This window comes from Tasmannia lanceolata, unplaced genomic scaffold (assembly GCF_043159265.1).
Source record: "Tasmannia lanceolata isolate RefF3 unplaced genomic scaffold, GAP_Taslan_0.1 ptg000015l, whole genome shotgun sequence".
In the NCBI taxonomy this organism is placed as follows: domain Eukaryota; kingdom Viridiplantae; phylum Streptophyta; class Magnoliopsida; order Canellales; family Winteraceae; genus Tasmannia; species Tasmannia lanceolata.
In genome coordinates this window covers 54,505,845-54,517,998 of record NW_027518692.1, presented here as the reverse complement: position 1 = coordinate 54,517,998, position 12,154 = coordinate 54,505,845, and the positions used below count along the sequence as shown (strand labels likewise).

Below are 12,154 nucleotides of genomic sequence, written 5' to 3'. Positions count from 1 at the left end.
GTGTCCCTACCTTAATCCCTAAACCCCTAATGCTCTGTATGGTTGCCGGGTTTTTTTGTTCCTGGGAGTTATGTGGGAGAAAAAAATACCCTGGGAGATAGGTGGGAAAAAAAAAGTCCTAGAAGTATCCTGGTAAAATAAAAATCCCATGTTTGGTTATGTGGGAGAAAAAAATACCCTGGGAGATATGGTGGGAAAAAAAAAACCTTTGTTTGGTTGCTTGAACTGTCGGGTAGAAAAAAATTCTTCTCAAGCTTATTTTTGGTTCCTGAGTTTATTTTTGTTCCTGGGGTTATCTTGGGATGGGATGAAAAGGCAATGATTACAAAAGTGGGATTAAAAAATTCACCCCACAAGTAATCATTACAAGAGTGGGATTAAAATAAACCTAGTGTTAAAAGGCAACCAAACATGGGATGGGACCAAAATTTAACTTACTCTCCCACAAAACTCCCAGGAACAAAAAAAACCCGGCAACCAAACAGAGCATAAGGGGCCATTTGGATACGTGGATTTTAGAATCCATGTTTTTAGTTTGAAAACAGTATAAAAGAGGATTCATGTACTGTCCTGACAGTGTTTCTTGGATTTTAAGTGAGAAATTCAGATTTTAAAAATCTCTCATGCATCCTAAGATTTTCAAAACTTAGAAATATGGAAAGATCTGCTACTCTCTTGCTGACGGGAAGAAGGGTAAAAAACGACGGTTGGTCTGCTTCTTCTCTTGTCTTTTAGCTACAATTTTGAAGAAATCCCGGATTCTAAAATCCACGTATCCAAACAGCCCCTAAATCTTTTCAATCCAAACATCATTTGATGCCCTCTACCTAAAAATCACATCTATGAAACGCATAGATGTGATTAGTCATAATAACCACCAGAAAAATTCTTGTGCCAGGGATTATATGGCAGATTTTTTCCAAATGAAGCAAAAGCGCAAAGGCTGCTTCTGCTTGTTCAATGATCCAAATCATCTGCCTACTGCTATGAATGGGGCATGCCCTAAATATCTCACCAGTCAAAAAATCCTAATCTACTGATGTCTGAAGATTCCTACTGAGTGACAACCATTGCCTTTTTTATAGCCCAGAAAGCCCAACAAGTAACAAATCAAAGGGCTAAGGTCACTGCCTTTCAATAAAAAAATGGCTACGGTCACCCAGTGGGGAAGATCCTGCAGCCTGGCCCACAGATAATAGGAATTGATTATTGTTCGCAACTTGTAAATATATGTTTTGGCCAACACACACTTCATAACAACTTATCTTCCGCAACCTCGGGTGTTCTTTAAATGATTTCCGTGAGTGTTTAAAAACGCACATGCGGCGCAAAACGCGGCCGAAGAAAGACGTGGTCAAGTGGTCGGTTGACACAACTGAGTACTCGGTTGGCGCCGTCATCATTCGGGAGAGTCGGGGGAGTTTTAATTGACTTTGTAGGGCAAAACACAGAATGCGGCAGAGGTAAAAGGGAGTCAACTCGAGGGAGTCCACAATGACACGGGGGAGTTTTAAAACTATGGTTTCAGTACCAATAGGATTTATTGACAGTACCTTTTTGGAGAAGGTTAATAAATTCCAAAAATCCATTTTCATCATCCAGCTGGGGGGAAAAAGCAAACCTAAATGACTGTAGATTGAATAGGCAACATTTCAACATACTACACAACCTGTAGATGCTGATAAAACCCATCATGTTATGCTTTTTGAAGGAAATATGTTAAGTTTAGCATATTTCTCATTTTCAAAAAAAAAAAAAAAGGGCAAAAATGTCATATAGGTAAAAAGAAATATAAAGCCTTGATAATAATGAGGTTCAGGGTGTGATGCCAATGAGAGAAGAACAAAAGGGTTCTCATGGCATCTACAAAATATGCAGTAAAAGCAAGGATTGCATGTGTAGTGTAGACCCACTGTAATAATTGCACTCGCATGTGTTCACCAGAAAGACATGTATTTTGGATATTCTTACATGCAGATGAGATTAGGAATAGTTGTCACTTGTTTGAAAATGTCCAATGGGAAAACATACTACTAGAATAGAACCAGGACTTGGTAAGACCAAACCTCATGCTGAATCTGATGACTCCTCAACCATCTCTTGTTCAACGACGCTGGGAGCAACTGGGTAGTATTTGTAGTGGAGTTCGCCCACATCATCGCCAGAAAGCTTTTTCCAGCCCTCGGGTCCAACATAATACACTGAAACACAAGGCCGTAATGGGTTTTAACTGCTGAATACAACATGCAGATTTCAATGCATATGGACATTTTCGTGCTTCCATGTTAGAACTCTGCAAGCATGTACCCTATAATAGCAGACTACCAGGCACATGGTTTGCTCAGAAGAGATAAAAGGCAGCATTAATAATGCAACGTGAAACGCAGATGGTATGGATGGAAAAGTAGCAAAATAAAAGCTAGAAGAGGACTAACAGCGAGGAAGTCATCGAAAATAAATAGGTGATATTGGCTACTTAATAGACTGCGATATTTTGGATTTAATAGGAGATTTTATATGGTGCTAGCCAGTAAAGTCGAGTAGTGGAACTGCATATTATCGAAACCACTATAGATTGGAGGGTTGGGATCATCCTATGAAAATTATTTTTGGGGCACCACCTATTTATGTTGTGAGCTGTGGCCCATAAAATGGATGATTTGGATCATAAAATGGATGGTTTGGATCATCCTGTGTTGTAAGCCGCACAGTACTTTTTGAAAAAGACTGGATTTTACAGGCTTACACCATATAAAATCTCATTTAATAGACTGGTATTTTAAGGAAAGAAGCACAGATCTTTATGCTTATGGAGTCAAATATCATATGAGAGAGAGAGAGAGAGTGAGAGAGAGAAAGAGAGAGCAGACCGCTAGCAACTCCGCCACTAGCTCCATCACGAAATGTAGCATGATAGATAGATCGGCGGGCCAGTTCTGCAGCTTCTTCAATCGACATGTCATACCGATACCTGATACAGACAGAAAGTTATCAGAAAATACTGTTCAACTTCTCAACATTAAAAATAGAAAAAGGCCTAACCTACCCATTATCCAGCACCCCATAAGCGTATGGAGAACCAGATCCAACTGAGAATCGTGTTCCCTTGAGCCTTCCTCCTTCACTGTCGACATAATACAAACCAGGCCCCTAAATTGCAAATGAAAGAATTATTAGTTTAAATGTCAAATTTATATGGAGTAAATTTATATAATAAATAAACAAGAATATACCGTTTCATCCCATCCTGCAATCATGGTTCCAACTGAAAGGCCCATTCCACGGTACGAGTACAGAATATTGGCCAGTAGCTTTGAAGCACCAGTGACCGAAATCCTACGTTTGTTTGCCAGCTCATGCAGACGACACTGAAAAACAGAAGCAGTGTAGGGATATATTAATTTTGTTTATTTTTTTGGGTTTATATCCGGAAAATAACGATAAAAATAAAATTATTTAAATATATATATATATATATATATATAATTTATGAAAAAATATAAAATAAAAATATCGTAAAAATATCGGTATAATATCATGATATTATCGTGATATTTCTGATAAAAATGAAAATATCGCTACATTTTTTAAAATCTCGGGATTTCGGGATTTTGTCGTTTTATCAAAATGTCGTGATAAAAACACGATATTTTGAAAATATCGGAGATATTTGTGACATGATATGAATAGTTTTAGATTCGCAACAAACTAGTGGTCAAAGAGCAATATCTTATATAAGGCTGTTGTATATTTTTTAATGTAAATTTTATTCACATAAACAACAACATCAGGGCTACTGTAATAGAAGAAACAATTGGGAACTCGAGAACTTAGATCCAAATCAAAATATTGAGATCGAAAAGAATAGGAAGAGAATAGAAAATTAGTTGAGTCACCTTGATTCCCAAATTTCTATGCCAAAATTGGCAATCGGCGGCCCCTCCGGCCATTGTCCCAAGCATGTAAGGATTGATTTCAATTATTTTCTTCACGGTCTGCGATGCTGCAAAACATACGATGAAAAAGATGTTCACCAAGCATTTATCTCACAACCATGTCAGGTGAGATTAAATGAAGCCCATATGAGGAAACATTTTAAGGGTACAGCTGAACTTCGTGGAATGCCAAAATGACCAAATTGGTTAGCATGTGTGTTAGGTCACAAAAGGACTCAAGTTCAAGGAGAGATATTACTCTCTTCATGATGAGATGAAATGTGAAGAGCATGCAAATCTACGCCAAAACCGTAAGAAATCAGGATCCAGAAGAAAGTAAAGATGATTTACAGTTTATATAACATTCTTTTGTCCGGGTTGAGCCTGTAGGTCAATTAAATGAGGACTTGTGCCTCAACCTTGAGGTTGCGGCAAGGTTCTAGGTGTCGAATTTGTTATGCGTTTCAGTAGTGATGAAAATAGAAATCATGTCAGTTTCAGATAGAAATTTAGAGTGGAAATGATGTAAAATCATGGAAACAAATGCAAATGATTGGCATGTAAGACGAAATTTCATGAAGTTCTATAATAAGCACAAATATATACTAAAACATTCATCACATATGCAAGAAAACCACCCACCTAGTGACATGAGCTGTCGCACATGTCTGATAACTCAGTACATACCAGATTTCACATGTAATTCATATAAATATTTGTAATACATGAACCACATTTGACATTCAATTCATATAAATATAATTATTATTTTTTGAAAAACACATAAATATAATTATGAAATGCATATTGGTACAGTAAACCACTAATGTTGGACGTTCAATCCCAGCTTACCTAACAAAAAAAAAAAATTCTTCTGTACAAATTTATCTTTTGCTTCATTGCACAGCAGTAAATTGGCTAAAGACCATATCTTTTTGTTGTTCTGCAATACTCTTAAGTATTCTAGAACTTAAAGCATTATAAGCCAAACATTCATCGGTAGCAACAAAAAAAATGACCAATTAATAGAATTGCTATACTGCTGCATTCACATTTATTGAGCAGCTCGAACTCATCACCATTGTTCAATGTTTGGCACATCTTAAAAAATAGGTAATTTCAGCATGCCTCATGCAACAGTGCAACCAAAATTTCTGGATCAAAACAAAGGAGTGACTTGAGAACCACTTGGTTTTCGATCCTTTGACTTCTCATTTGCTAGGTACAAAAAATCCAATTAAAAAGTGAAACTACGTAGCAATATTCACCATGCACATCCGCGACTCACGGTAGTAATTTAGACCCAAACATTTACATGTAGACCAAACACAAAAGAACTTGTGGGCCTACACCTGAGCTCTGCAATGCTGTCAGGAACCTCCATAGAGCCTAACAGATTATTTTGCAACGATAGTGGATAGGAACACTGCCTATTCCAATGGCATTGTCAGTGCCACGAGAAGTGTGAACAATATCCATTCATTAGTGATGAACGAGCTGAAAATTGAGGATAAGAATAGTAAGATCGAGGAGATCATCTCCTTTTATCAGAAGCTTTATTCTTCGGACCATGGACACCTTACATCTCTCCCTGAGATTGATTTTTTCCATTTGTATGTGGCGGCTTCTTGAGATATGGAGAGACCATTTAATAAGGAGGAACTTAGGGTGGCTCCCTTCTGACTCAAAGGCAAGGTTTTATTTCGATTTCGGTCATCAACGAAGCGAAAACATTTCAGTTTTGGTACAAAATTTCGGCCAAAATCTTGTAAAATCACGGAAACATTTATGTACGAAATCACGGTCAAAATCTAGGTAAGATTCTTGATCACTATTTTTTTTTTGTCATTTCTTAGAAATATCTTAAAGGAATCTCATTGTTCTTCTCTTTACTAGGAGTTGATTTTTGTCAGGGTTTCTGTTGAAATGTTTGACTGAAACTTTGCTTCTTCGTATGAAAAGTTGCATGTTTCACATATTTCGACTGAAACATTAACGAAATACCGAAATTTCGGGTGAAATCTTGTAATTTTCCAAATCCATGTGGATTTTTTGAGATGGCAGTCAAAATCGAAATATTTCGGTCATTTCGTTTCTTTTTGGCCGAAATTTAACCAAGTCCTGATGGCTTTTGTTTGACATTCTTCCATAGATCCTAGGAGTTGATTAAAGGTAATATTATGTCTTTTTCTTAAAAGAATTCTTTGAGGGCTTACAACTAGACAGGGGCACTGGGGCTACTTTCATTTCACTTATCCCCAATAAGCAATGTTTAAAAATGCTGATGTGGAGCACAATGCGGCCAAAGAAAATCCCAACCGACTTGGCAATACACAAATAAATCCCACGACACCATCCTACACAAGTGAATTTGTGACCTCGGTCACTTCTTTATAAATATAACAAAATGAAACTCTCTATTGCATCAAATCACATATTCCTACAACGATTAAGCTATCCTCCATGGGAATGGACCATCATATGTCCATTACTCCCCACGGGATCGCATTGAATAAGTTTACCTTCGACAACCGCGAATCAAGCAAATGGACTAAGAAAAAGTATAATAACTTCCAAAATAGCACACCCTGTAAAGAGCAGATCCATGACAAAATCAAGAGAATAAACTACGAAAAGAATCTCAACTTCTAAAAAAGAACACCCTTCAAAGAGTATATCCATGACCTTATTTTTATGTAGATATCTTCCAACTCTTGTAAAAAACATCACTTAGCAGAAACAATTTTAATTCTCATAACAACAATAACGCCGTGCAAACAAAAAAGTTTTTACTTCCTATAAACAGAAATTGGCTCACTAAAATGAAAAGCCGATGCATACAACTACATTTATGCGACGGAACACGCTGCAGACACAACCTATGCGTCAATAAAAGATCATTAACTGCATCAAATAGCTAACAATGGGAACCTCAATGCCTTGAGCATGGGGAAGTCAACACCAATCTATCATTGCTACACATTCTCCTCCATTCTGCGTATACTCTCAAATAGGCCATGGAAATAAAACAAAAGTGCAAAAGTACCAAAAATGGCATTCGGGAGGTTTAGGCGAGAGAGAGAGAGAGAGAGAGAGAGAGAGAGAGAGAGAGAGAGAGAGATTTTAAAAGATAAAACCCTTCCACAGGCATATTTTGCATGACTAAATGAGAAGCAATCTAAACATACAAGTCATCTTACACATAGTTTGGGTTTAAAACGTGTGCCTTCACTATCTGTATAAAAGCATGGGACTCCCAACAGTACAGTTTCCACTTTGAATTGGTCATTTGATTTAAAATCAAATCAAGGTGTTTGTCCATATATATATATATATATATATATGGGAAAGGTGTGCGTACTCGGTCGAGTAGATAAGCTTATCTACTCGGTCGGGTTAAAAACAGTGGGGGCCCACATTTTTGGGGTGATCCAAACCATTCATTTGAAAGGCCCTTACCTAGAAGGGTGTCCACAAAAAATCAGCCCCATAGGATCATCCTAACCCATGCAACAGTGGAGGGAAAAATGGGGAAAAATGGACAAACACAGCTTGTCCACAAATCTGCCCATTTTTCCCTCCACTGTTGGATGGGTTAGGATGATCCTATGGGGCTGATTTTTTGTGGACATTTTATCTAGGTAAGGGCCTTTCAAATGAATGGTTTGGATCACCCCAAAAATGTGGGCCCCCACTGTTTTTAACCCGACCGAGTAGATAAGCTTATCTACTCGACCGAGTACGCACACCTTTCCCTATATATATATATATATATATATATATATATATATATATATGTGTGTGTGTGTGTGTGTGTGTGTGTGTGTGTGTGTGTGTGTGTGTGTGCAAGACAGACAGATAGGGGGGAGAGACAGGCATTAGAAGAATCTTGAACTATGCATGATCATTTGTATTCATTCACTGAGAAGGGGCAGCACTTATTTGGTCTAATGCCTTTGGCTGGTTCAATGTTGCTTGGGTTCAGCCAGCCTTGGTTCAAAGCCATTAAGAGAGTTGACATTGTGGTCGCCTTGGACCCTAGGTAGATTGCTGTGGGCTGTGACACATTTTGTTGTTTTGTGGGGCATTTGGATTTTGGACAGAGAGACACTAATATGTCCAAACCATCGGAGCATCCAAAGGCCTACATTGGATATGTCCAAACCATCTTAAGCGGTGCTCTCTCATCTTCTCCTCAATTGGTGCCACCCCACCTTTTTACGAATGTCTTCATTTTAAATTCTATCTAATCTTGTGTGGCCGCACATCCATCTAAGACTAAGCATTCGCATCTCCGTTACACTCATCTTATGCACATGCTGGTTCTTGGTGGCCCAACATTCTGAGCCGTACAGAATGGTTGGCCTTACTGTCTTATAAAACTTTCCCTTCAACTTTGTAGGGATTTTACGGTCACACAGAACTCATGAGGCCTTATTGAGTTGAGTTGAGAACTGAGACACTAATATGACCGAGGATCATAGATTTAAATTTCGGTTTCGGTTACAGTTTCGGCCTTGGCTAAAACCGAAATTCAGAGGTCGAAATTTGGAGGAAAAAAAAATTCAATTTCATTTTTAATCCGAAATTTCGGGCTAAATTACTGAATTTTCGGTAATTTTGGATTAAAAGTAACATATAAAAAAATCATTTTTCAGAAAATTTCGGGTTTTGTGCATTCTGGTTTCCGTCCCAACGGAAATCTGAAATTTCGGCCAAAATTTCGGTATTTCGGCCAAAATTTAAAACCATGCCAAGGATAGATCTTCTTCGATGGTTTGGGTTTTTGGGCATATCAAGCTCTCCGTCATAAGTTGGAGGGTGCCTAAGGAGGAGTTTCGGGGCTACTCGTTGCATGTTTTCAGGGTTTTCTTTTTCCTCACAATGAATAACACTATCTTTCAAAAAAAATCCTCAGATGTTATCCTACAGAATTGGCATGACATCATGATGGAAAGAGTTCCCAAATCGAAGTCTACAGCAAGATGGGTGCAAATTTTTTAATTTAAATCGTTCGTAACATGTTTAGAACCACATGCAATTTCTGTCCCAGTCGGAAATTAGAAAGCATCAAGCACTGTCAGTTTTTCGAATTAATGTAATACATTTGAGAAGAAAGACTGCTATGACAATATAGTCAGTTTCAGTTCAACACCATCTTTTTTTAACAGGACAGCATGAAGATTTTCGACATGAAACTAACATTTAAACATGGATCATCAATCTTTGCTCAATTCACTGGTTTCAACGTCAAGTTAAATTGTTCAAACAAGTATACGGCATGATCAATTAAACATAATGCAACATAAACAAATGCACTGAGCAAAAGTGTTTAGAATGTAATGCATACAGATATATCCTCCCATGCTAGCTCGAGAGTCCGCAGCAACCATAACTCCCTCCTTAAAAATGAAAGCAAGTGTCGTCGTCCCTTTCGCTGGCTTTACCATCTGCACTGCTTTCTTCTGAAAACCATCAAACTGGAAAGAGAAACAAAAATCAGAATCTCCCACTCACACATTTAGGGAACGTTTGCCTACCATGAATTTTTTTTTCATGATAAACTAGTGATAAGTGGCTAAAAATCAGGAAACAAAAAACTCTACTTAAAATAGGATCGACTTTTTCCTGATTTTTAGCCACTTCTCACCCCTCATCTCTCACACTTGGAGACACTAAATTATGATGAAAAAAAATCCTCATGGCATTAACTAAATGCCCAAGAAAAACCAACATGTTAGGACTCACATCATCACTTGTAGGAAGCTCGAATGACGGGACAGATGCAAAACCTCCACAGAGATCATCACTTCCTTGACGGAAAGTCGCAAATGATTCAAGGCCACTTGTATCGAGCTTCATGATTATAGACCTAGAAATGATAAAAACTAGTTTAAACATTAATCAATAGATATTGTATGCCACTAAACGATCTTTTCTTTTTATTAAAACGAACGATCTTTTCTTTTTAAACATTAAAACTAGTTTAAACATTATTACACACCACTAAATGATCTTTTCTTTTTACTTCTTTCTATGATTATTGTGGCCTTACTGGTCGAGAAAAGGAATAAACAGGCAACTGATTTTAGGGATTTTCAAAAGGTAATAAAAACATATTAAGTTACAAGAATTCTTATTTAGGGATTTTCAAAGGTAATGAAAACATACAAAGAATCAAATGATAATAACAAAGGAGGAATATGATCTCTCTTCACACAAAACCCTAGAAATTTTACAAGCGTACAGATATGATACAGGGAATAAATGAATTGAAAAGAGAAATAAAAAATTGAAATTAGGGCATGAGTGGATTGTTTTTACTATACATTGAAGATTTGAAAAGGGTTGCTCGCAAATGAAAATCGAAATTGAGAAATCGGTGATCCAACTTTGTAAAGGAGCAGAAGGGAAAAGCAGTTAACGTACCTTGGAACGAGGAGAAAAAGAAAATAGAAGGATACTATGAATCTCGAGGCAAAACCAAAGCAACAAGCTTGCAAACCAAGAAAGAGGGGTACAAAGAAGGGGGTTTAGGAACTGCAGCCTTTATGCTGAAGAGTGGAGACTTATGTTTTCAGTAGGGCGCGGGCGCGGCTTCACTGTAATACGGTGTAGCGCGCCGCTATGATCAGAGTAGGTCCCACTCTTGACTGATCTGAACCGTCATAATTTTTTGGCCATAAGAGAACCAAAGCAAAGGCCTATCAAACGAACGGTTCAGATGAGACTGACTGTGATGTATAAGGCACACAGGCGATATTGGGCCTTAAGCAGTAGGTGTTCTCTTATTTTTGGAAAATGATTTCAGCACAACTACGTTTTTATACATGCACTCATGTATCTTGTCTTCTAGCATTTAAGTGTCACGTAAGTGCTTTTTGGGACCGTAAAAACCTTTTAACAGCTCTTTAAATATAAAAGACAAGAAACATGAGCGCAATGTATCAAAACATGTTTGTGTTGCCCTTTTTTTTGTGTGTTGGTTTTGGGTTTAAAGCAGGGTTGGCTTAGGGGTTTTGCTTGGCATTTGGGTGTCACTTCAGCAAAATTCCTTGTTTTCAAAATCCCTGGATGGCTTGATGTCATTTGACATGATTAAAATTTCTTGGTAATTCCCCTGTTAGACTTGGGTCCCTGACATTTCCTTTTCCCTAATCAGATCTTGCATCCAGCTTAAGGTGGTAGATGGGTTAACTCCGAATTATCAACATTCCTTTCCTGGTGAAAGAACTATTTCATATATTTCCATCGGGGCTTGCTTGGCAATTTCGCATAGAGTCATTTCACGGCTCCTTGTTGCAGATTTTGTCTTATTCATTTAATTCACCGTTGTTCTCTCCTGAAAAAGTAAGCCACAAAATGGCTTTCAGCAAATTTGCCTGGCAAATCCAATTGCCTAATAGCAGCATTGGCCCTCTATCAGCTGGTTCAGATGGGGTTGCTCGAGTTCTCCTTGGGAGATAAATAATGGCTGACATTAGTAGCAATAGGTAGATTATCATCCTCACTTTTTTACTAATTACTCTAGATGGAGCATTGGCATACTTTGCTTCCGTTGCAACCTTATCTTCTGTAAAGAAAAACCACCGGGCAAATCTATTCCGATCGTAGACAAATATGTTGGAGAATCGTTTGTGGAGAATGGTAGGTAACAGAGAAGAAAAAGATACTCCGAGGCGTGTTGTCACTTTCCTTAATACAATATTCGTGTGCAAGGGGTACTGAAGCCCAATGTCTGCACCAATTGTTCGTTAACGCTTTGCGCCAAGCGGGACAAACCCCGAATCACCTTTAGATGGACAAGTATGTGAGATCCCTAGTTATTGTTTATGGATTTTGAAATAAGGAACGTAAACAGTAAGTTGGAAAGGCTTTTCAAGAGAGTTCTTTTGCTTTGGAAATTGTCAAACTTAAGTCACACAAGTGGATTTTCGAATTCTAATTGAAATGGCACATTTCCATTCTATTTATAGAGATACTGACATCCTTTATGTTCAATTTGCACCCTTACAGAGCACCTATTCAGTGCGGGTTTGATTCTAGCCACTAGGTCACACCGATCCGCGATTCTACAGTCTAGATCGATCCTTGAGTGCAGATCGCACCCTTTGGGCTTTTGACCGATGGATAGACGGGACACAATCCAACAGTCCTCATCACACCTGATCACCCACTAGCCACCACACCACGATCCGACACTTGTGCACTTACTAAAA

General features: G+C 38.0%; 1 protein-coding gene across 1 annotated transcript; it reads right to left on the bottom strand.

Moving 5' to 3' along the window:
• Nucleotides 1–1,776: 1,776 nt before the first annotated feature.
• On the bottom strand, nucleotides 1,777–10,521 carry LOC143892462 (proteasome subunit beta type-5-like). The gene is made up of 8 exons (XM_077397087.1): nucleotides 10,365–10,521; nucleotides 9,684–9,807; nucleotides 9,286–9,415; nucleotides 3,897–4,003; nucleotides 3,234–3,368; nucleotides 3,047–3,150; nucleotides 2,871–2,971; nucleotides 1,777–2,201 (listed from the first exon to the last, which is right to left on the bottom strand). Exons 2-8 carry the CDS (start codon nucleotides 9,795–9,797, stop codon nucleotides 2,068–2,070), a joined length of 825 nt encoding a protein of 274 aa, XP_077253202.1. The 5' UTR covers nucleotides 9,798–9,807; nucleotides 10,365–10,521; the 3' UTR covers nucleotides 1,777–2,067.
• Nucleotides 10,522–12,154: the final 1,633 nt, after the last annotated feature.

Coding starts and splice junctions, on each gene's coding strand:
- LOC143892462 (XM_077397087.1), bottom strand. CDS start 9,797: ATGAAGCTCGATACAAGTGGCCTTGAATCATTTGCGACTTTCCGTCAA. Junction 9,416..9,683: donor AGCTTCCTACAAGTGATGAT/GTGAGTCCTAAC, acceptor TTCTCTTTCCAG/TTTGATGGTTTTCAGAAGAA. Junction 2,972..3,046: donor TATGGGGTGCTGGATAATGG/GTAGGTTAGGCC, acceptor TGTCTGTATCAG/GTATCGGTATGACATGTCGA.